At 44.9% G+C, this 22,838-nt stretch overlaps 1 protein-coding gene across 5 annotated transcripts in view; it reads left to right on the forward strand.

The window, feature by feature from the left end:
• CFAP92 (cilia and flagella associated protein 92 (putative)) overlaps positions 1–22,838 on the forward strand; it is a 103,445-nt gene that overhangs the window by 70,713 nt on the left and 9,894 nt on the right. For 4 of the 5 annotated variants that reach the window (XM_033926645.1, XM_033926644.1, XM_033926647.1 and 1 more), the window contains 4 exons: positions 436–621; positions 8,934–9,210; positions 10,916–11,074; positions 14,397–14,606. In XM_033926645.1, coding sequence (XP_033782536.1) covers positions 436–621; positions 8,934–9,210; positions 10,916–11,074; positions 14,397–14,606 — 832 coding nt within the window. The remainder of the gene's footprint in view (positions 1–435; positions 622–8,933; positions 9,211–10,915; positions 11,075–14,396; positions 14,607–22,838) is intronic. The other variant, XM_033926649.1, reaches the window with a different exon arrangement.

Consider the following 22,838-nt stretch of genomic DNA (forward strand, 5'->3'; position numbering starts at 1 on the left):
ATTTTACCCCTATAAAAGGGGAGGGGGTGAGTTCCCTTTTGTGCTTCACAAGGAGAACTCATTTAAATACTAATGAGCTCCTTGTGATGCATTTCCATAGGGTTCTCGGTGGCTGCTATGAGGATCAGTTGCAGCTACGGAGAACCCTTTTGTGCATCAGGAGGAGAGCTTTCCATGGCAGTAAGACTGCTTTAATGGGTCTTACTGCTACAGAAAGCTTTTGTGCATCGTTCCAAAGGTGACAAAAATAGTTTTAATGTAGAAAAGAGAGGAAGATGATTTTTTTTTTTGTGTGAATTTGAAATATTTTGACAAGTGTAGTACTATATTTCTGTGAATGATGGGGTCCTTTGCTTAAAATTAACATTGCAGAATTCTATACAGCTTAAGAACAGCAAGATCTGGCAGCTAAACAAGTCTGATGTTCTGTTGCAGGAATGAAGATGTAAATGTGAAAATCCTCTATAACTCTAACCTATCTTTCCATCAGCGTGTGTACAAAGATCTGAATACCTTCCTGTATCAAATTCACCTTTACCAACCTCTGTCTTGTATAATGAAGCAACCACTGCTTTATATCAGGGATATGGTTCCTTTTGCATGTTTCCAGGCATTGTCCAGGTTAGCATTCAATTATGTTTTTAATTCATGGGCAAAAAACATAGCATCATTGTGATACTGTTGTGCTACATACATTATCTGGGAAAACCCAGATAATGTCCTCTTAGAGAACTGTCAGGATCCCTGTAGGGATTTCCAAAATTTGGCAGTTTGTCTGGGTTTTGGAAGTCCCCAGCTCAGGGCTGCATCTGGAGGCCCTTTGCACATGTGCAGATGTCGATGCAATGATGTCATATGTGCACACGCGTGCATGAAATATCATTATGTCAATGTCAATTTTGTTAAATGTCAGTAGAGCACACATCATATATATTTATTATAACGGTAACAAATTCTTTTTAACATTTTTGTGATCAATAATGCTGAAGGGCTGGTAAGGTTTGCTTCTTTGTTGATGATACCAAAATCTATACTAAGATAAACACTTCTGATGTTGTAGATCAGTGTTCTTCAACCACCGGTCCATGGACTGGTGCCGCTCCACAGAAATTTCCTGCCAGTCCACAGGGCTGGCACATGCATCGGGTCCCAGACAGTGCTCTTCAGCTGCCGGTCCACGGTATGATTGATGCGGTGTTGTCTTTGGGCTGGCTCTCTCTTCCCCAGTGCTGCAGTGCACAAAGCTGTGGGCAGAGACTCCTACATGCATCTTGCGCCTGAACAGGAAACCTTCTCTATGACATCGCGACGTCACAGGGAAGGCTTCCTGATGAGGAGCGGGATGCTGCCCACAGCACTGAGGAAGAGGGAGCTGGCCCAAAGATAATACCGGGGGTGGGGGGGGAAGGGGCAGGCCAGAAGGCAAGGCACAGGGAGGGAGACAACAATGGTACGGAAAATGATTTTATTTTTTAATTTAGTGATTGATTTATATCTGCTGCCTGTTCAGGAAGATATGCATTTGTTTCTTTTCCTCTGGGGTTGCACTGCATGCAGTCTTGCATCTTAGGGTTTGTTTGTATATATTAGTACTTTTAGTTTTTGGTCCTGTATTTGCATAGGGGTTATCTGTGAATATTGAGAAGGCATACAGTGTGCTTTGTGTAGTTCAATTTTATGGTTAACCATTATGTGTTGTTAATATGATTATATTGTGTGTGTGTAAATATGAAAAATAAATGGAAAAAAATGGAGGCGGGATGGAGATTCCATGACTTAGCCAAATGAGGTCTGGCCCATGACTTAGCCAAATGTTCTTCAACTGCCAGTCCGCAGACCGGTGCCGGTCCACAAAATAATTATTTTATTTCCGCCGGTCTATAGGTGTCAAAAGGTTGAAGAACACTAGTGTAGATAACACGAGGAAGGACCTATGAAGCTTGAAGAATGCTCCAGAATTTGGCAACTAAGATTTAATGCTAGAAAATGCAAGGTTATGTATTTGGGCTGTAAAACCTGAGGGAACAGTACAGTTTAGAGGGTGAAGAGCTTTTATGCACAAAAGAGGATCGGGACTTGGGTGTGATCATATGTGATGACCTTAAGGTGGCCAAACAAACAGAAAAGGCAATGGAGAAATCTAGAAGGATGCTAGGGTACATAGGGAAAGGTATGGCCAATGGGAAAAAGGAGGATGATTCCCTTGTATAAGACTCTAGTGCAGTATCTCTCAAACATTTTTTTTTTTTAGCACTGGCACTCTAAATGGAGCAAATGTTTTTCACAGCACATTATAATTGAAATTATAAAATTGTAAAAACAACAAAAAATTAAATTTGAGAGCTATTTATTTAAAGTTCTTTAAGCTATGTATGGATAATTGTAACAATGATGAAACTAAAGTAGATAGAATAGAATCAATGCAATGGATGTAATTGTTTTTGAGTGCAAATCAACTCAAAATGAAGCTTGATAGTTGACAAACATCTACAGTCATTTTCTTTTTTTTTTTTTAAATTTAATTTCTATCAGAGCTGAAAATCCAAGTTCATGAAGATGATAAGATCCAAACAGTAACAAAGCCTTATTTGCTTTGTTGCTCAGGTTAGGATAACTACCGCATAAAAAATAAAACTAAAAATAGGTGCCATCAGTTTTCAAGGACCAGTCACGTCTGGGCAGTAGTATCCTTACGCACACAGATGCTCATAATATTGATAGGCTCTTATGTACACAACGTACATAAGTATTATCCCAGGACAAGCAGGCAGCTATTCTCACATATGGGTGACATCATCGACGGAGCTCCAGTGCGGAAGCCTCGCAAGCAGACTTGCTTGTAGAAACTAGAAGTTTTGAGTCGGCCACACTGCGCATGCACGAGTGCCTTCCCGCCCAGCACAGGGCGCGTCTCCTCAGTTCTCAATTTTCCGCGGAGCCGAGAAGTCCATCTTTGACTCTCTGCGTTCAACTTACTTACTTCGTGCCTTCTCTCACCGCGGTTTGTGTTCTTTTTCTTCACAAATTGCTGTATTTCTTTTATTTCTAGTTTAAAAAAAAAAAATTAAAAAATATTTCTTCCGTTCGGCTGCCGTGGCAGGCTGCTTGGCCACAGCCCAGGGGCTTCGACTTTGCAGCGGCTGTTTTTCCTCCTATGTCCAGGCCAGCAAAAGGCTTCAAGAAGTGTAGCCAGTGCCAACGTGTGATTTCTCTCACACAGTAGGTGCCTCAAGTGCCTTGGGCCAGACCATCACTTGAAGTTGTGCGAGCGCTGTGCTATTCTTCAACCTCGGGCCCTTAAACGTCGTCTACTTTTAGTGGAGAAGCTCTTCAGGATGGATTCGACCACTTCCTCGACTCCGAAGTCAACATCGGTCTCACCTTCTACCGAGGGTCCTCCTGCCTCCACTGCTTCGACCTTGAGCATCATCAGACCTTCTTTGTTTGCAGCGGCTCTTTCTTCGACGACGTCTGCTGTATCTTCCCCTGTATCCTCAGGTCAGATAGCTCATCAGAAAGTTCCAGTGGTGGTGCTTAAGGTGCCTAAGACTTCCAAGTCGAAGCATATTTTCATTGCCTCTGTGGAACCTCCAGCAAAAGCAGGTGGTCCGGTTTCAGACGCGGATCCATCCTTGCCGTCTTCTTTCCAGACCATGTTAGAGAAGCAATTCATTCAGTTCCTCACTAATATAGGACCGAAGCTTGTTACTCTAATCCAGCCTGGGCATTTTGCAGACACCCACAAGGTCGAGCCTCTTGCTATGCCTCAGTCTGAGCCTACATACTCTATGCAGGGAGCAGAGACTCTGCGAGTGTCTGGTCTGGCATCTATGCACGTGAGTGCATCGAGGTTCCTCCATCAAGCCTCTGGAGCTTCAATCCACAGCTTCCAGCCCTATCCATTCCTTGGTGGCATCGACTGCTTCCATCTCCGGGGCGAAGTCTCCTCAATCTTCAAGATCTGTTTCCAAGCACCATTCTCACCGACGATCAAGGCCTTCCTCGAGGCATACTTCCAGGCATAGCTCTTCTTCCAAAGAGCGTCCTTCTTCAACTAAGCCTCGATCTACACCTTCCAATTCTACTAGACCACCAACTCCTCGATCGAGGTCTCCACTTCCACACCTCGAGGACTTAGCGGTTTCGATTGCTTCGTCCAAGTCTCCCTATTCTTTTGATGCCTTCTTTCCTGCCGAAGCTTCATCTTTGACTCAGGTTGCCTCGACGTCCTCGAGTCCTTCTCGAGGCAAGGCATTGGCGGATCAGCTATCTTTCTGCTCTTTTCTTCGTCAGATGGCTATAGACTTGGACCTTCAATTGGATGCTGGTTCCAAATACTCTAAGGAGTATCTTGAAGTCATGCATCTTTCTCAACCTCCAGCAGAGTCACTTAAGCTTCCTCTTCACAAGCTTTTGTCTCAGACTTGTACCAGATGCCTGGAGACTCCTTATGCAATTCCAGCTGTTCAAGGCAAATTAGACTCCAGATATAAAACTCTCCATTGCAAAGGATTTGAGAATTCACAGTTATCTCACCAATCCCTACTTGTGGAGTCATCCTTAAAAAGATCCCATCCTTCCAAGGTTTATGCTACCGTTCTTCCTGGAAGGACAAATTTGAACGTCGCATCTATCAAAATGCCATGATGTCCTCTAAAGTCCTTAATTACAATTTCCATGTTATCACTTATTTTGAGTTCCTCATTGCTCTTTTGCCTAAATTTCTCAGTTGTTTAGATACTCAAAAGCACTTTGAATTTCAAAAAGTCATAGCTTCTTTAACACAACTCAGATTACATCTACTTCAGTGTTCTTACGATGTCTTTGAGTTGTCTGCCAGGGCGGCTGCTTGTTCTGGAGCAATGCGCCTCCTTGCCTGGCTTCGTACCATTGACATGGATCCTAACCTTCAGGACCGCTTGACTAATATTCCTTGTGCAGGCAATGACCTCTTCGATGAATCCATTGAGGCAGCCACCAAGAAATTGTCTGAGCATGAAAAATCCTTTGCTTCTATTGTCAGACCTAAGTCAAAGCCAGCTCCTGCCAAGCCTGCACACCCTCCTCCTATTTACCAGAGGCGTTTTGCTCCGAGAGCGGCTCCTTACACTCGCCCTCCTCCCAAGAAACAGCAGAATCAGGAGCAACAGAAATCTCAACCTTTTGCTGCACCTAAGGCTACGCAGCTTTTTTGACTGTTTAAAACAGAGCATAACCTCCACCATTCTGTCTCTGAACTATCTTCCCCCTATTGGAGGTTGTCTCCATCATTTTTATCACCAGTGGGAGACAATCACATCCTACCTCTGGGTGCTGTCAATCATCAGGTAAGGATTTCTTCATTTCACTCAGGTTCCACCAGAGCTTCCTCCAAGAGAGTATCCTTCCAGTCTATCCCAGACCGCCTTTCTTCAGGAAGCTCAAGCTCTGCTTTGTCTCCATGCCATCGAACCAGTTCCTTTGGAACAACAGAACAGGGGTTTTTATTCCCGTTACTTCTTTGTTCCAAAGAAGACAGGCAATCTGCGGCCCATTCTGGATCTCAGGCTTCTCAACAAATTTTTAGTCAAAGAAACATTTTGCATGTTATTCCTGGCATCCCTTTATCCCCTCCTAGATCAGAATGACTGGTTATGCTTTCTAGATCTCAAGGAGGCTTATAGTCATATTCCCATTCATCCGGCCTACCGCCAATATCTCAGATTTCGGGTGGGGAATCTGCATTATCAATACAGAGTGCTGCCCTTTGGCCTGACTTCATCTCCCCAAGTGGTAGCCGCAGCTCTCAGAAATCATAGTCTTCAGGTATTTCCCTACCTGGATGACTGGCTCATCAAAAATTCAACATCTCAAGGGGTTATTGTAGCGACCCAACGGACTACGTGGTTCCTACAGAGTTTGGGATTCAAAATCAACTTTCCCAAATCCCAACTTCAACCCTCTCAGAATCTACAATTCATCGGAGCTGTTCTGGATACTATCCAACTAAGAGCATTCCTTCCGCAACAATGTCTGGAAGTCCTCCTTCAACTCTGTCATACAGTGTCTTCCCGCTCCTCCATAGCAGCGAGATACATGGGTACTCCTGGGTCACATGGCCTCCACAGTACACGTGATTCCTTTTGCCAGACTTCACCTCAGAATTCCTCAGTGGACCCTGGCATACAGGTGTGCAACCCACTTTCTCGACACATTGCAGTCACTTCTTCAATGAGATAGTCTCTCCGCAGGTGGATGCTCTCTTCCAATCTCTCCAGAGGCTTGCTGTTTCAAACGCCCCCTCATCCTTACAACAGATTCCTCGACCTATGCTTGGAGCGCTCATCTCGATGGTCTCCGTACTCAAGGCCACTGGACCAGTACGTATCGTCAGTGTCACATCAATCTGTTGGAACTCAGAGTGATTTTCAAGGCTCTCAAAGCTTTTCAACATCTTCTTCAAGATCAGGTAGACCTCATTCAGACGGACAACCAAGTCGCCATGTATTATATCAACAAACAGGGAGGGGCAGGATCTTCCTCCCTTTGTCAAGAAGCTCTAAAGGTTTGGGACTGGGCAATCTGACACAACACCTTCCTGAAAGCTGTCTACATCCAAGGGATGAAAAAATGTTTGGCGGACAAATCGAGTTGTCTTCTGCAACCTCAAGAATGGACACTCAATTCCTCACCTCTTCATCACATTTTTTCACAGTGGGGAACGCCTCAGATAGATCTCTTTGCAGCTCCCCACAACCACAAACTGCCTCAGTTCTGCTCCAGGATCTATTCTCCTCATCGCCTCGAGGCAGATGCTTTTCTTCTGGAATGAACGAATCTCTTCCTGTATGCATTCCCTCCATTCATTCTCATTCTCAAGACTCTTGTCAAGTTGAAGAATGACCATGCCACCATGATTCTGATTGCTCCTCGGTGGCCGAGACAACCTTGGTACTCCCTTCTCCTTCAACTCAGCAGCAGGGAGCCATACCTTCTACCAGTTTTTCCATCTCTGATTACACAGAGTCAGGGATCTCTGCTTCATCCCAACCTGCAGTCTCTACACCTGACAGCTTGGTACCTCTCAACATAACTCCTCTTCAGTTTTCTCAATCTGTAAGAGACATTTTAGAGGTTTCTAGGAAGCCTACCACTAGAAAATGGACTAGATTTTCTACGTGGTGTTTTTCTCCTTATCTTCTGTTTTAGACTACCTTTTGCACTTATCCACCTCTGGCCTCAAGTCTACATCAATCCGAGTCCATTTCAGTGCAATTGCTGCTTTCCATCAGCCTACTGAAGGAAAATCCCTTTCTGTTCATCTGGTGGTTTCCAGATTCATGAAAGGATTTTTCAATGTTAAACCTCCTCTCAAACCGCCTCCAGTGGTTTGGGACCTCAGTGTTGTTCTTACTCAATTGAAGCCTCCATTTGAACCAATGTCTACAGCTCATCTGAAGTATCTCACTTGGAAAGTGGTGTTTCTTATTGCCCTCACTTCTGCTCGAAGAGTCAGTGAGCTGCAAGCTTTAGTAGCTGATCCACCTTTCACTGTGTTCCATCATGACAAGGTAGTTCTCCGTACTCATCCTAAATTCCTACCTAAAGTGGTTTCGGAATTTCATCTCAACCAATCCATTATTCTTCCAGTGTTTTTTCCAAAGCCTCATTCTCATCCTGGAGAATCAGCTCTTCATACTCTGGACAGTAAACGTGCTTTGGCCTTCTATTTGGAATGCACCAAACCACACAGAACTGCTCCTCAACTTTTTGTCTTCTTCGATCCAAATAAGTTGGGACATCCTATCTCTAAGCGTACCATCTCCAACTGGATGGCTGCTTGTATCTCTTTCTGCTATGCCCACCCAGGCTGGATTACCCCTACAGCCCATAAGGTCACAGCCCATAAGGTCAGAGCAATGGCAGCTTCAGTAGCTTTCCTCAGATCTATACCTATTGAGGAAATTTGCAAGGCTGCTACTTGGTCCTCTGTTCATACTTTCACTTCTCACTATTGTCTGGATGTTTTCTCAAGACGGGATGGTCATTTTGGCCAGACAATATTACAAAATGTATTTTCCTAAATTGCCAACGCTCCCACCATCCCATTCTGGTTAGCTTGGAGGTCACCCATATGTGAGAATAGGCTACCTGCTTGGTCCTGGGATAAAGCACAGTTACTTACCGTAACAGGTGTTATCCAGGGACAGCAGGCAGATATTCTCACAACCCACCCACCTCCCCTGGTTGGCTTCTCTGCTAGCGATCTGAACTGGGCGGGAAGGCACTCACGCATGCGCGGTGCGGCTGACTCGAAACTTCTAGTTTCTACAAGCAAGTCTGCTTGCGAGGCTTCCGCATCGGGGCTCCGTCGATGATGACACCCATATGTGAGAATAGCTGCCTGCTGTCTCTGGATAACACCTGTTACGGTAAGTAACTGTGCTTTCTAGTGTATACTTATGAAGGGAATTTTTAAAATTAACGTAAAATTCTGGAAACTCTCGTGGCACACCTGGAATCTCTTCAGGGCACGCTACTGTGCCTTGGCACACAGTTTAAGAGACACTGCTCTAGTGAGACTTCATTTAGAACATTCCCCCAAATTCTGTAAAGTCTATAAAGCCTTCATCAGCGCAACTAGCTGACAAATAAGCATTTTAATGCTTCAGTATTTTTTTTAAATTAAACTAATAGGATGGTAATAGCAATTGCTTGATTTTAAGGAAGAAGGGCATAATGATTAGAGAAATGAGTCAGAGAAATTAGATTTCAAATCGCCCTTCTCGCACTGCCACTCCTTTTAACCTCAGCAAGTCATTTTATCTCCTGTTGCTTTAAAGACCCATTTAAATTATAAGCATTTGGGACAGGGCCTTGTGCCTAAATTCTAACATTTGGAAAAGCATACTAAACAAAAAAAAATCCTTAAAATGTATTATTATATACCACAGATTAGACTACATCTGTTCTTCCAAGAAACTAAAAGATATCATTCAAGAAGATCTGTTGCCATCTGCAGAGATGATAACACTTTTAAGCCGAGAATTTGGGATTCCATTGTCTACAGAAAAAGTACTTTCTTCGGAAGTTCTGCCATCAGACTCATCTCTATTAACTCCAGGAGGCAAAGAAAGCAGTTTGCAGTCAATAAATGTTCAACCAGACAGCTTTAATGAAAATTATCTGCAAGCAAAAAAGAATATTATAAGTCATAAAGACCATATCAAGGTATTGTATAATACAGATTTGTCACTAGGGGGGGAATTTAACATATAGTGCCCAAAGACGGGACTGGGATGACCCACACTGAACTAGTATTCTGTGTGGAATATTACAGGGAAATACTTTTAAAACCAATAGGAGGAAATATTTTTTCACTCAGAGAATAGTTAAGCTCTGGACGCGAAGCAGATAGCATAGCTGGTTTTAAGAAAGATTTGGACAAATTCCTGGAGGAAAAGTCTGTTTTTAAGACATGCTTGCCCTGGATCGGTAGCATGGAATGTTGCTTCTCTTTGGGTTTTGGTCGATACTAGTGACCTGGATTGGCCACCGTGAGAGCAGGCTACTGGGCTTGATGGACCATTAGTCTGACCCATTAAGGCTATTCTTAGCTTTGGGTGCTAGCCTGTGAAAGGCTAGTGTAAATGGCAGTTAGGCCTGTAACTGACATTATTCTATAGCATTGTGCCTAAATTCTGAGAACAGCTTTGACACGTCCTTCTAAACATCCAATCCACCATTAATAGAACTAAAAGCTGGAGTGGCAAAATTTTATTAACATTCACAGAAAAGCGGTATCTGTTTGTCTTTAAAAATTTGTGATCGATTGAAGTGAGGATCTGATGTCACACTCCAACACAGTTTAGTAACGGAGAAAGAGTGAGCAGGCAGCTAAATTGAAAGTAAGTTAACTTCGGAACTGGAGTTTTTGTGAGGTTATAATTTTTTGTAATTTGGACTTTGTCTTTTAAAAGATTCCTTTTGATTCTAGTTGTAAGGGGGCCTCTTTAGCCCGGAAGCAACTGAAGTAGAGAAATGCTGCCACCATTGGTGGTGGGACCACTTAGTCTTTGAACTGGAAGAGGTTTATAGGCTTTGAGAAAAGATAAGTCTTATTTAACATTTTTGCACATACAGATATTTTTCTTGAGTGAAGTGAGGTCCTCCAGCGAGAAGATCTGGAGGACCTTCACAGGACTGGAAAAGATCAATTTTTATCCCACTGCTGAAGAAAGGTGATGCAAAGTGCTAACTATGAATGATTAAAATGGGAGGAGGTTTTTATGCCTATGAGGAGGCACTTGTTTTTCTGTGAGAATGACTGTTCTGGGCTGTTCCCTGAGGCTTTTCCTTCTCTGATATTTATTGTTTTTTTCAAGCTTTTAGTTCTATTAATGGTGGAATGGATGTTTGGCAGTATGTAATGCAGGTGTTCCACTAGTTTATAATTTGTTATAGACAACAGCCCTGACACTCCCATGTACTTCCCTTGGCAACACGCTCTTTGGATTTGCTTGCCCACCTTGTTGAATAGGATGTAGGGCAGATCCACACATTACTCAGAATGACTGTCAATTAACACCAGTTATTGATTGTAAATGCCTGATTAGCTAATGCATTCATGCACCAATCTGTGATCTACACCCAAATTTGCATGCCCAACTTTGGATGATGTATACTGAATTTGGCAGAGTAAGATGAGTAAGTTTACTGTTAAGGAATGATAATACTATTTTAACTTTCATATGCAAGAAGTTTTCTTTAGAGAAGGTATAGCAAATGGATTGTGGTGCATAGATAAATGAATTGGGAATGAGCTATGGACCTGATTAAAACACAAAGTAAGAAATGGAGGACATTTTTATTTTCATGAATAGGGCCCAGGAAGTAATTGACAAAGTTTTCCATACCCTGTTTATTTGCATTTCAGATTAATATTGAAAAAGCATTTGAAAAGCAAAAGATTAAGCCCAAAATCAAAACCATTGTAGCTGTGCCACCTGATGGGATGCCAGTTCATAACTATGGTTTTCAGAGTCTAAATTCTAGTGAACTGGCAATGAAACTCTTACGACAGGAGATGGCCAAGGTAAACCAAACTAAAATGAAATAATGACCTACTTTAGTGATAAACATATTATGTACAATGACACTGGCTCTATTTTACTAAGCTGCAATAGAGGTTTTTACTGTGGCCCAGGGCGCTAAATGCCTCGAAGCTGTCCCGACGCTGATAGGAATTCTATGAACTTGAAAGCAGTGTTGGAACATTTGGCACATGGTAAAAACTCTATCACAGCTTAATAAAAGGGGGGACGACTGTTAGCAATGTCTTCTTTAATATTAAATCCCTTCCTTCTTTAAGAGTGCATGGGTAAATTACAATTAACTATCTTGTATAATAAAATGGTAAGTGCGCATGCGCACTCACGCCGCATGTTCCCTGATCTGTCGGGATGTGGCGGCACGAATGCGCATGCGCTATACCAGCACTCGCAGAACGTCGGCTGCCAGGAGGAGGGCTTTGAGGCAAGGCGGCGGAGGGCAGACGCCGGGCCAGGACGGTCTGCAGATAGACGACTTGCTCCAGCTCGTGCCGCCTTCAAAATTAAAAATAAATGGCCCCACACCGCCTCCCTGCTCATGCAAATCTCCATCAAGGAAAAACAGCACTACCGGCTAAAGTTTATTTTAAAGTTTAAAGCCGCTGTGGCGGCTCCTCTCATGAGCCACGCCTGCGTCGGAGAAGGCTTCCGATGCAGGCAGCGATAGTGCGAGGAGCCGCTGCAGCGGCTTTAAACTTTAAAATAAACTTCGGCCGGTAGTGCTGTTTTTCCTTGATGGAGGTCTGTGCGGGCTCTCTCGGAGCCTGGCCCGCACCAAGACGCGCTCCTACGGCAGTACGGCTAGCATGATGGCGTCTCTGGCCGAGAGCTACGTGGAGCACCGGGTGGCCCAAGTGACGGTAAGGCCAAATACCCCACCCGGAGGCACTTCCCCTGCGGTGAGGGAGCCCTGTGGAGGTCCTGGACAGCCCACCTTCAAATTATTGACAGCGGTATTTTGAAGGGCTACAGAGGCTTCCTAGCGCTCTACAAGTGAGAGATGAGAGAGAGATGTTGGCTTTGCCTGTGGGTTTTAGTTTATTTAAGATGCTTATAAACAGTCTTCCAGGGTAACTACAAAGGTAGAAGTAGACTTGGTTACCCAAGTGATCACCTCCCCTCTCCCCCCCTCACAAAAAGGCTGGTGTTAACTTTTGTCAGATCAATATGTTTTTGGAAACATAGCCTTTCAATGACAGGAGTCATATGCCTCAGATGCAGGAATGTCAGAGCTAATTTGCTTTAGTTAGGTTGGGGGAAGAAAAACAGACCAGTGACTGGATAACTGGGGACAAAACTATTCTCTGAAAATGTAATGGAAAGGAACCAAATTTGATGTGGTTAAAGATGCTGCCTCAGTACTGTGAGGTTCTAGAGAATGACACGGTGACAGAATTTGTCCCCATCCCTGCGGATAACCGCAATAAACTAAACTAAAGGTTTAGTTTAGTTTAGGAAAGAGGGAAGAATCAAGAGTATGAATGGACACAACCACTGACCCTCAAGCCTTGCGTTGAAGAATGAAGTTGAGATAAACACTACAGATTGGCATGGGATGGTTTCCCACGGTTATGTGTGGGGACGGTGGCAGTGACGGATTCTCTATTCTATTTAAATGTATTCTCTAGAACCTCACAGTGCTAAGGCAGAGAGAAAGAATGACAGACGGGGCCAGAGAGACAGACAGAAAGAAAGACAGACATCCGTTAATGTAACGGGCTTCAAGACTAGTAATGAATAATCTTTTATAACACAGCTCTTCCATATTTGTAGCTTTAGTGATTCCAGGTTTTAAAATCACAGCAGAATTTGGTTTCTCCCAAAATGGAGATTTTATTCTCATTTCCCTAAATTTCTAGAAGAACTTTTGTGCACGAAAAAGGAGTGGGACTTAGATGTGATTGTATTACATGATTATGAGGTGGCCAAACAGGTTGAAAAGGTGATGACAGAAGCTAGAAGGATACTAGGGTGCATAAGGAGAGGTTTGACCAAAGTTATATATTAAATTGGAAGGAATTTAAAACAAAAAGATGTACTTGTGCTTTACTAACTGCATATTTGCTTTTGAATATCAACCCATTCTTTCCAAGTAGGTTTGCTGGTTTCTAATCTGAACACCCTTTATTACACCATGCTAACCAATCTTTTAGACTTCATCTCAAACATGTTTTAATAGCAAAAGTGAATGCACAATAGATGCAAAGACTGCGAGTGCACAATAGATGCAAAGACAAGCTCCCTACGTTTAGTGCACAGAAGCTCTTCAGTATCAATTATGCTTACTCATAGTTAGCTTGGGTGCACTTATCACCTCTAGTTTATGGAATCTCTTACCTGTTATACTACACTGAAAGCTAAGAAACCTAAATTACCTTCTTACAGCAGTTGGAGTAAGCTGCTGTAAGAAAGTAATTTAGATTCACGGCTACAGGGCAGGGAGGTTTGTCGGACCGGGCCTGTTGTCGGTCGGTCGGAGGAAGCACCACAAAGGTAAGGGGATCTGGTTGGCTGTTGGTGGCCCGCTCTCCCCGCCCCCCCCTTGGTATGCCACTGCCAATCGCAGCACACAGCCAATCGGAACGGAAGTCTTCCTGATGTCAGCGCTGACATCGGAGGGAGGGAGGGCTTTGCTTAAGCCCTCCCTCCGACGTCAGCGCTGACATCGTGGAAGACTTCCATTCCGATCGGCTGTGTGCTGTGGCAGGGCAGGTAGGGAGTCCCCACGGGATCCCTGTGACCCGAAGGGGGAACCCGCAGGAGCCCCACGGGTCCCGCAGGATTCCCATCATTCCCGTTCCCGTGCAGCTCTATAGTTCATACCTTCACCTCTCATTATTGTCTGGATACTTTTTCAGATGGGATGGCCATTTCGGCCAGCCAATATTACAAAATTTATTCTTCTAAGTTGCCAACACTCCCACCATCCCATTCTGGTTAGCTTGGAGGTCACCCATATGTTGAGAAAAGGCTGCTTGCTTGTCCTGGGATAAAGCACAGTTACTTACCTCCCCTGGTTATAATCTCTGCTATCTATCTGAACTGAGAAGATGTGTGCCCTGCACTGGGTGGGAAGGCACTCGCACATGCGCAGTGCGGCAGTCGTGAACTTTCTAAAGTTCTACAAGCAAGTCTACTTGTGAAGCTGTCCGCATCCGGGCTCCCATATGTTGAGAATAGCTGCCTGCTGTCCCTGGATAACACCTGTTACAGTAAGTAACTGTGCTTTTTGTTTTGTCTGCAGTCTAATTGTAAAGTAAAATGCTTAGCACCATGCAAAATTTCAAGTTATCTCTGCCTATTTAGGAGCCCCGGAGAAGGTTTGCTTATAATCATTACCTGTCGGGTACACTAGATCCAGTGGATTTGAAGACCGAATTGAAGAAGCATGCTGCCAAGTCAAAACGTGCCTGGCTTACCCCTCAGGGATTCGTGTATCCCGGAGTCAAGAGCAGCATAGAATCTAATCAACACCCTGGAAAGCCTCATGAGGGCCGAATACTGGATTTAGCTAAGGTAATCAAGATGTTTTGTAATTGGTGTTAATTAGCATACAAGGGTTTCACTGGAAGTTTATTTTTACACACAGAAGAGAATAATTGATAGTCATGAAAAGAAAATACCATTCTTCTCAGGAAAGAAATCAGAAAACAGGCTAGGTGCAAATGCTGTCTTCTTTTCTCAGGAAACTCTGCCTCTTTTTTTTTTTTTTTTAATATATTTATTTGCAATTGCAACAGAGACTGTACAACTAGCAATGAATACAAGGGAAAACTGCATCTAATATAATAAAGCCCTAAGCGCGCATGCACACTCCCACCTACGTGCTCCCGTTTTCCGTGCGCTTTAGGAACCTGCATGCGTGTGCATGCGTGCGGCGACGCAGAGCCTATCGGCTGCGGTGGCTCTTGCCGTCTGAAGGATGTGAACTGGCCAGGGCGATGTCAGCGGGGGCCAGAATGGACTTTAATTCCTGCCTCCCAGGCTTCTCCTCCTGCTCCAGCTGGGCCCATGTAAAAAAATCAAAAACCCCCAGAGCTTGCTTCAGATTCAAGCAGCGTCTGCAGCTTGAATCTTCGCTGCTTCGGGGCCTTCTACTGGGCAGTAGAAGGCCCCGAAGCAGCAGTGTGTAGAGTGCTGCAGACGCTGCTGGAATCTGAATTTTTGTCAGGACCACGGGAAGGGAAGGGAAGGGGGGGGGCGGTAAGAGACTAAGGGAGCCGGCCAGACCGCGGGAAGGGAAAGGGGGGGTAGGAGAAACGCTGCTGCTGCACAGGGAAGTGGTGTGGGCGGAGGGAAATGGAGGGGGAGGGAATGCTGATGTGGCTGCTGCACAGGGAAGTGGTGGGAGAGAAATGCTGCTGCAGGCAGATAGATAGAAAGAAAAGAAGAAAGACACAGGGGCAGGGAGAGACACAGAAAGACAGACAGACAAAGGGGGCCAGGGAGAGAGACAGACAGCGGGAGGGAGAGAGAGACAGAAATAACGGGCTAAAATACTAGTGTAACAATAAAAAGAGAGTACACTGCCTTTTTTTTTTTTTTTAAATATCATGTTTATTGAGACAAGAAACAATTGGACAGCCACTGCCGTCTACAACACAAAGGTGTTACAAATACAAGTGCGCAGGAAGAAACATAGCAGAGAGCATGCAGTTCTATACAGCAGAACACTATGCAAAATTAGAAGCATACAGAAACTTGGGACTGCAGATTAAATTGAGGCAACGCACTCCTGCAGAGGTTTACAACTAGCTGTGAGAGAGAACAGTGCACTGGCCAACGCCTCTCGTCTGCAGTTTCTATTAAGAAAAAACAGCAACATCCAGGATCCCCAAACGATCCAAAGCATCCTCCCATCAGTCGCACCCCATTCAATTCATACAATCCTCCAATCACTCCACACGCCACTCAACAAACTCACACACACCGTTCAAATTCAAATTCACCCGGGCAAGGGCGTATTGGAAATCAAAATGCAGATGCTCAAATACTTAAATGTTCTGACACTCAAACCCTTAGCAAGAAAAACATGGGGAACAAGATACAAGATAAAAAGAAAGAAAGAAGCATAAACATGGACATCCAGTACATATACCAAGCCTACAAAGTGTCTAGGCCTCCTGGGTTAAGGTCTGTCTCCAGAATGTACAATAAAGTTTCCAGTGGGGCTGGGGTCGTGAAGCATAAGTGTCCAGTTCAAAACGTGCTTGCAAATGCATCCTAGATATCCACATACCATATGTCGGTACCTCTACAGTAGCCCAATGTTTCAGGATGAGTTGTTTGACCACAAGAATCGCGTGCAGTAGATACTTATGAGCAGGGAAGTCCAGACCTTGCTGTTTCAGGTCAGTAACGTCACCAAGGCACTGTGCATTGTAGGATGTTCTCTAAACAAAGCTTCACAGAGTCCCAGAAATGCAGTTTGCTACAAGCAAAGAATGAGTGGACATAATCACTCCTGTGGGAATTACATTTGGAAAAGATATCATTACGCCATAATCCCATATGACAGCCCCGAGCTCTAGTAATATAGGAACGATGCAGTATTTTATATTGTGTTTCCTGCAGGCCCGCGGCCTTCACATGCAGGTAAAGTGTTTGAAAAAGGAGCCTGAGATCATGAATGGAAACAGTCATCCCTAGCTCTGTAGACCATTCTCCCCCCAGAACATGGGAGACATCCCTCCCCAGAGCTGTCTCTCCCCACCTTGTACCATGTAGAAATTTTGTTAAAAGCCGTGGGTGTGGAAAGGAAGATCATATCCAAAGGGCCATATCTCCAACGATCCCCATGAGCACATACTAAAGAGTGAAAATAGTGATGAATCTGCAAAAACGTGTACCTGTGCGCAGGTGGCATTCGCCATGCTATCTGCATTTGTGCAAAAGATGGGAACTCCCCCCCTCCAAGAGCCAAAACATCACCCACAGTCGTGGAACGTGCAGTGCGATCCCTCAGTCCCGCCAGGCCCCCTCTCCAGAAGCAAAGTCGGGGTTACGTAGAAGAGAAAGAAACGGGGATACGGCGGGCAACCGGTTCTGAAGAATACGCCACCAGCGCCACGCTCGTCTAAAAGGAAGGAGGAAAGGTAGAACAGCTGAACGGGGTCTCGCGCCCTCACCCCTCACTCCTTGAATAAAGGAAGAGAAGGACCAAGGCAGGCAGCAGTCCTCGAGTAGAGATTCAGGGGAGTAGCGGCGCGAAGAGACCAGTTGCTCATGAATCCAACGAAGGAGTGCGGCAACGTTATAGATACGCAGAGCGAGCAGGCCTAGGCCCCCTCGTTCACGGCTCTGGGACAATTTAATTGTCAATCGTCAAGATGCAGTTAGAAGGCCTTAAGGTGGGCAACAATGAATTCCGCATCAGTCTGTTTGCTGACGACATGCTCTTATATGTCAACAATGCAGATTGGAATATGCCTGCTCTGATGTCTATATTTCGAGCATATGGGGTTTTCTCGGGTTTGAAAATTAATTTCAATAAGACGGAGGCTCTTTTGTTGGGGGGCTCGTCGTCAGAGCCTTGGTGTAGGGGCCTTGGCGTGGGTATTGCCCCGGGAAAGTTGAAATACCTAGGTATTATGCTTCACAGAGACCCGCGCAAGTTGTACGAGGCTAATATTTCTGCTACCATCGGACGGATCAAAACTCTCTGTCTTAAATGGCATTCACTGCCTATATCGCTCTTAGGGCGCGTGGCCTTGGTCAAAATGGTGCTGTTCCCGAAATTACTATACCCACTGCAAACTATACCTGTATGGATTTCCCGTTCAGATGAGCGCGCCTACCAATCCATCATTTGCGCCTTCGTGTGGAGGGGGAAGGGGCTAGAAACTCCACCATTCACCAAGAGTTGCGACGTGGGTTGATGATACAGAGCCAGTAACCATGCGAGGAAGTCCCCCTGGATCCCGAAGCGGGCAAGCATCCTAAATAGATGGGGCCAAGAGACCATGTCGAACGCCTTTTCTACGTCCAGGCTAGTGATGAGCGCCCTGTCGGAGTCGGCTCGAGGATGTTGTAACCCTCAGGAGATTCATGGACGCGTGCCTACCAGGCACAAAACCGACCTGGTCTTCATGGATGAGTGACGGCAAGAATTTATTGAGGCGTGCCGCCAGAATACTAGCCAAAAGTTTCACATCTTGGTTAAGAAGGGATATAGGTCGGTAAGACCCTAGAGCGTCAAGCGGGCGCCCGGGCTTTGGGAGAACAATAACGTGCGCTCTGTTATGAGAATCACCTGGGGGAGTAGCACTGCGCAGTCCCATAAAATATTGTTGTAGGGAGGCTAGGGCGCGTGGATCTAGTAACTTATAGAATTCCGGACCGAAGCCATCGGGGCCCGGCGTTTTAGCTAACTTGAGCTTTTTAATAGCAACCTGCATTTCCTCTCCCAAGATAGGTCCATTAAGAGCGAGACTTTGATCATCCATCAATGTGGGGAGACAGAGACCCCGAAAAAACTTATCGCTGGCGTCCGCATCATAGGGTTGTGCCGCGTACAGATTGGAGTAAAATTTCACAAACTGCTCCGTGACGGCCGAATGGGTGACATGCGTGACGCCCTGTTTATCCTTAATGGAAGTAATAGTATGACGAGTTTTATGCGGACGCACTAGGTTAGCCAGCAACCTCCCCGTTTTATCCCCCCAGCGATAGAGTTTATATTTGTAACAGTATATATTACGTCTGGCCCTTTGCTCCAAGAGAAGATTGATCTTTTCCTTGACGGTGCACATGGCCTTTTTAGAGGCATCATCGAGGCAAGATCCTGCGACAGAGCCAATAGTTCTACGTCTCTTTTTTATTCAGGGACGCCGAATAAGCCAGGATATGTCCTCGCTTAACCGCTTTAGCCGCCTCCCAATAAACAACAGGATCCACATCCGCCACTGAGTTGGTATTAAAGAATTCATCCCATCGTTTTTGAAAGAATTCACGAAACTCCGCATCCTTGTAAAGGAAAGGGGACATCCGCCAGACACGGACCCAAAATGTAAGTCAAGGCCTAAAAGAGCATGGTCTGATACTAATGGTGGCGAAAGGCTCGCCGCCGACAGGTTCGGAAACAGAGAAGCAGAGATGAGGAAGTAGTCAATGCGGGAGTGAGACGAGTGAGGGTGAGAGTAGAAAGAGAAGTCAAGCTCGGTGGGATGCAGTGTGCGCCAAGAATCCAACAAGCCGAGCTCCTTAATAAGGAAATGTACCCCCTTGTTGAAATGGCCCTTTGGCACCGGCTTAGCTGGCCTGCGGTCCCACTGAGGGTGTGCCACAAAATTAAAGTCACCTCCCAGTATAACCGGCTGAGGCATGAGTGGCGCCAAGTGACCCACCACTGATGTAAAGAAAGCATGAGAGTAAATGTTAGGGGCGTAAATATTGCACAAAACTAAGGGTTTGCCCCACAGTTCCCCCACCAGAATAAGAAACCTCCCGTTGGGGTCATCGATTTGGCTATGCATGTGAAAGGGTATGTTCTTATGTATGAGGATAGCCACCCCACATTTCCGAGATGTAAATGATGCAGAGAATACCTGACCCACCCAGCCCCTACGCAATTTCCCATGTTCTGTAGAGCACAGATGGGTTTCCTGCAGGAATGCTATGTCCGTATGTTCACGCTTAAGATATGCTAAAATTTTTGTACGCTTAATGGGTGAGTGAATCCCATCTACATTCAATGATTTAACATGCAATTGTACCATTTAACATACATAGAGTCATATAGTGTACAGTAAATAACCAAAGGAAGAGCAGTGGAGGCTGTCCCAGCCTAAACCTCCACCCACTCTTGAAATACAGAACCATCTTGCCCGGACGAGAGTAATGATGCAATGTGTGAGAACCCATACATCCATCCATACAACCCTCAGACATACCCCCCATACAAACCTGAAACACACACACAAGCATTCCTCCAGACAGTCTCACCCAACCCCCCCTCCCCAATCCCCCCCACTTCTTAACCCCAGCACGGAAAACCATGCTAAACCAGAAAATTTAGAAGAAACAAACAAACAACTCCGGGCCATGCCCTAGGTAAATAAAACCATCAAAACAGAGAAAGCATTAGCAACAAGTCCTTGTCAGTATTGGGGCACATAGAGGTTGAGAGGAGGAGCAGCAGCACAGCGAGCGCTCGCCGGCTCAATCTGCCCCTCAGAACTCCCCGTCTCCATAGTGCTGGAGCACCGTACACTAGGTCTTACTGTATCAGAGGAGCATGCTGCAGCGGTATGTCAGGTATGCAGGAGAAGCAGCGGGCACCGTCATACCAGCTCCTATGGCCTATCATGTCAGTCCAGCATGTGAGGCAGAGCCCCCCTTCAAAGAGGTGGGAGAAGAAATCCTCCGAGTCCATCGCTCTCCCTATAGATCCGTACGGTGCTCCTGAAGTCCAGCATAGAGGCTCCCAATTGTCCCTGCAACCTTCGATGGTCCCATCCGGTCGCACATAGTAAAAGACGGCGCAGGCATGGGGACTCTGTAGCGAACCAGATAGAATAGGGAGCCATCAGAGATCACTTGAAAAACCCCTTAGATTTGCCGTATATTCTCCTCAGCCCTACACCACGTAGAGCTCCATATGCGCCCTGCACCACGGGTAGTGGTGCTAAATGTAGATGTAAAACACACCATGGAGGAATCAGGCAGTCCCGGGTTCCCCGCGCAGGCTCTGAATGAACCGCTCGAGCTCATTCGGTGTCTCAAAGTAATGAATCTTATTGTTGAAGGAGACACGAGCGCTGGCTGGATACAGCAGGGACACCCGTATGTTTCGTTGGTAAAGGGTGTTACAGTGTGGCGCCATTGCCCGACGCCTAGAGGACACTTGTGGAGAGAAGTCTTGGAAGACTAAAATCTTCTGCCCCTCGCCGAAAGCGAGCGGTGGTGTATTTCCTCTATTTGTGAGTGATTATTTGGCAGTACTTGTAGGGGGTTCTATAGATATATTTGTTTATAGAGTATGAGCTTTGTTACTTCTTGATTTCAATTACCCCAACATTGACTGGTTAAATGTTACATCGGGGAGTGCTAGGGAGGTAAAATTCCTAGATGTCATAAATGACTGCTTCTTGGAGCAACTTGTCAGGGAACCGACAAGTATTTTAGATTTGATCTTTCGTGGAAAGCAAGACATAGTACGGGAGTTAACTGTGCTTGGTCTGCTGGGAAACAGTGATCATAACGTGATCAAATTTGAGCTGATACAGGGGCAAAGCAAAAGAAATCTACTGTAGTGGCCTTTAATTTTCGAAAGAGCGACTGATAAAATGAGGAAAATTGTTAAAAAGAAGCTAAAAGGATCAGTTGCAAAGGTTAGGACTGTAAACCCTGACAGCACATGGGGAAGACAGAGGTGGGAGAAGGACATTGACAGGACATGGGGAATAGAGAGTGGGGAGAAGACGCTGGCAGGGAAGAAGACAGAGATGCCAGACTATGGGGAGAGCGGAGGGAAGAAGATGTTATTTAAAAATACCTTCGTGGATGCCCAGACCAAAGGTGGAAAGAAGAAAAAATGAAGTTAAGTGAAAGAGGCTATTAGAGCCAAAAAAATATCCTTTAAAGAATGGAAAAAAGATCCAAATGAAGAAAATAAGAAGAACCAAGAAAATAAGAAGAACCAATGCAAAGCATCGATATAGTTTCAAGTTTATTTAAAAATTTTTATACCACTTAATCAAACTTCTGAGCGGTGTACAATAAAAATACAGCTTTTGTCATATAAGCATTTAACGAATAAAATCTACATAAAAAGGGCTCCAGGGGAGATCCTAGAAATTACAGACCACTAAGCCTCACTTTGGTGCCGAGCAAAATGGTAGAAATGATTATAAAAAATAAAATTGTGGACAAAAATGATTTAATGAGATGAAGTCAGCATGGGAGTCAGCCAAGGGAGATCTTGCCTCACAGATTTGCTTGACTTCTTTGAAGGTGTGAATAAACATGTAGATAAAGATGAGCCGGTTGATATAGTATATCTAGATTTTCAGAAAGCTTTTGATAAAGTTTCTCACGAGATGCTCCTGAGAAAATTGAAGTGTCATGGGATAGGTGGCAAAGTTCAGTTGTGGATTAGGAATTGGTTATCAGATAGAAAAGAGAGGGTAGGGTTAAATGGTCATTTTTCTAAATGGAGGAGAGTAAACAGTGGAGTGCCGCAGGGGTCTGCACTGGGACCGGTGCTATTTAACTTATTATTTATAAATGATCTGGAAATTGGAATGACGGATTGTGAAAAAATTGCAGGCAGACCTTAGAAAATTGGAAGGCTGGGCGTTCAAATGGCAGATGAAATTTAATGTGGACAAATGCGAAGTGGTGCACATTGGGAAGAATTCACAGTTACCAGATGCTAGAGTCCACCTTGGGGGTTAGTGCCCACGAAAAGGATCTGGGTATCATTGTAGACAATACAATGAAACTTTCCGCCCAATGAGGTGGCAGACAAAAAAGCAAACAGGATGCTAGGAATTATTTAAAAAAAGGGATGGTTAAAAAGACTAAGAATGTCATAATGCTCCATGGTGCGACCTCATCTGGAGTATTGTGTTCAGTTCTGGTCGCCTTATCTCAAGACAGATATAGTGGTGCTAGAAAAGGTTCAAAGAAGAGCGACCAAGATGGTAAAGGGGATGGAACTCCCTTTACCATCTTGGTAAAGAGGAAAGACTAAAACGGTTAGGGCTCTTCAGCTTGGAAAAGAGACAGCTGAAGTCTACAAAATCC

The sequence above is a fragment of the Geotrypetes seraphini genome, chromosome 17 (assembly GCF_902459505.1).
Source record: "Geotrypetes seraphini chromosome 17, aGeoSer1.1, whole genome shotgun sequence".
Taxonomy (NCBI): Eukaryota; Metazoa; Chordata; class Amphibia; order Gymnophiona; family Dermophiidae; genus Geotrypetes; species Geotrypetes seraphini.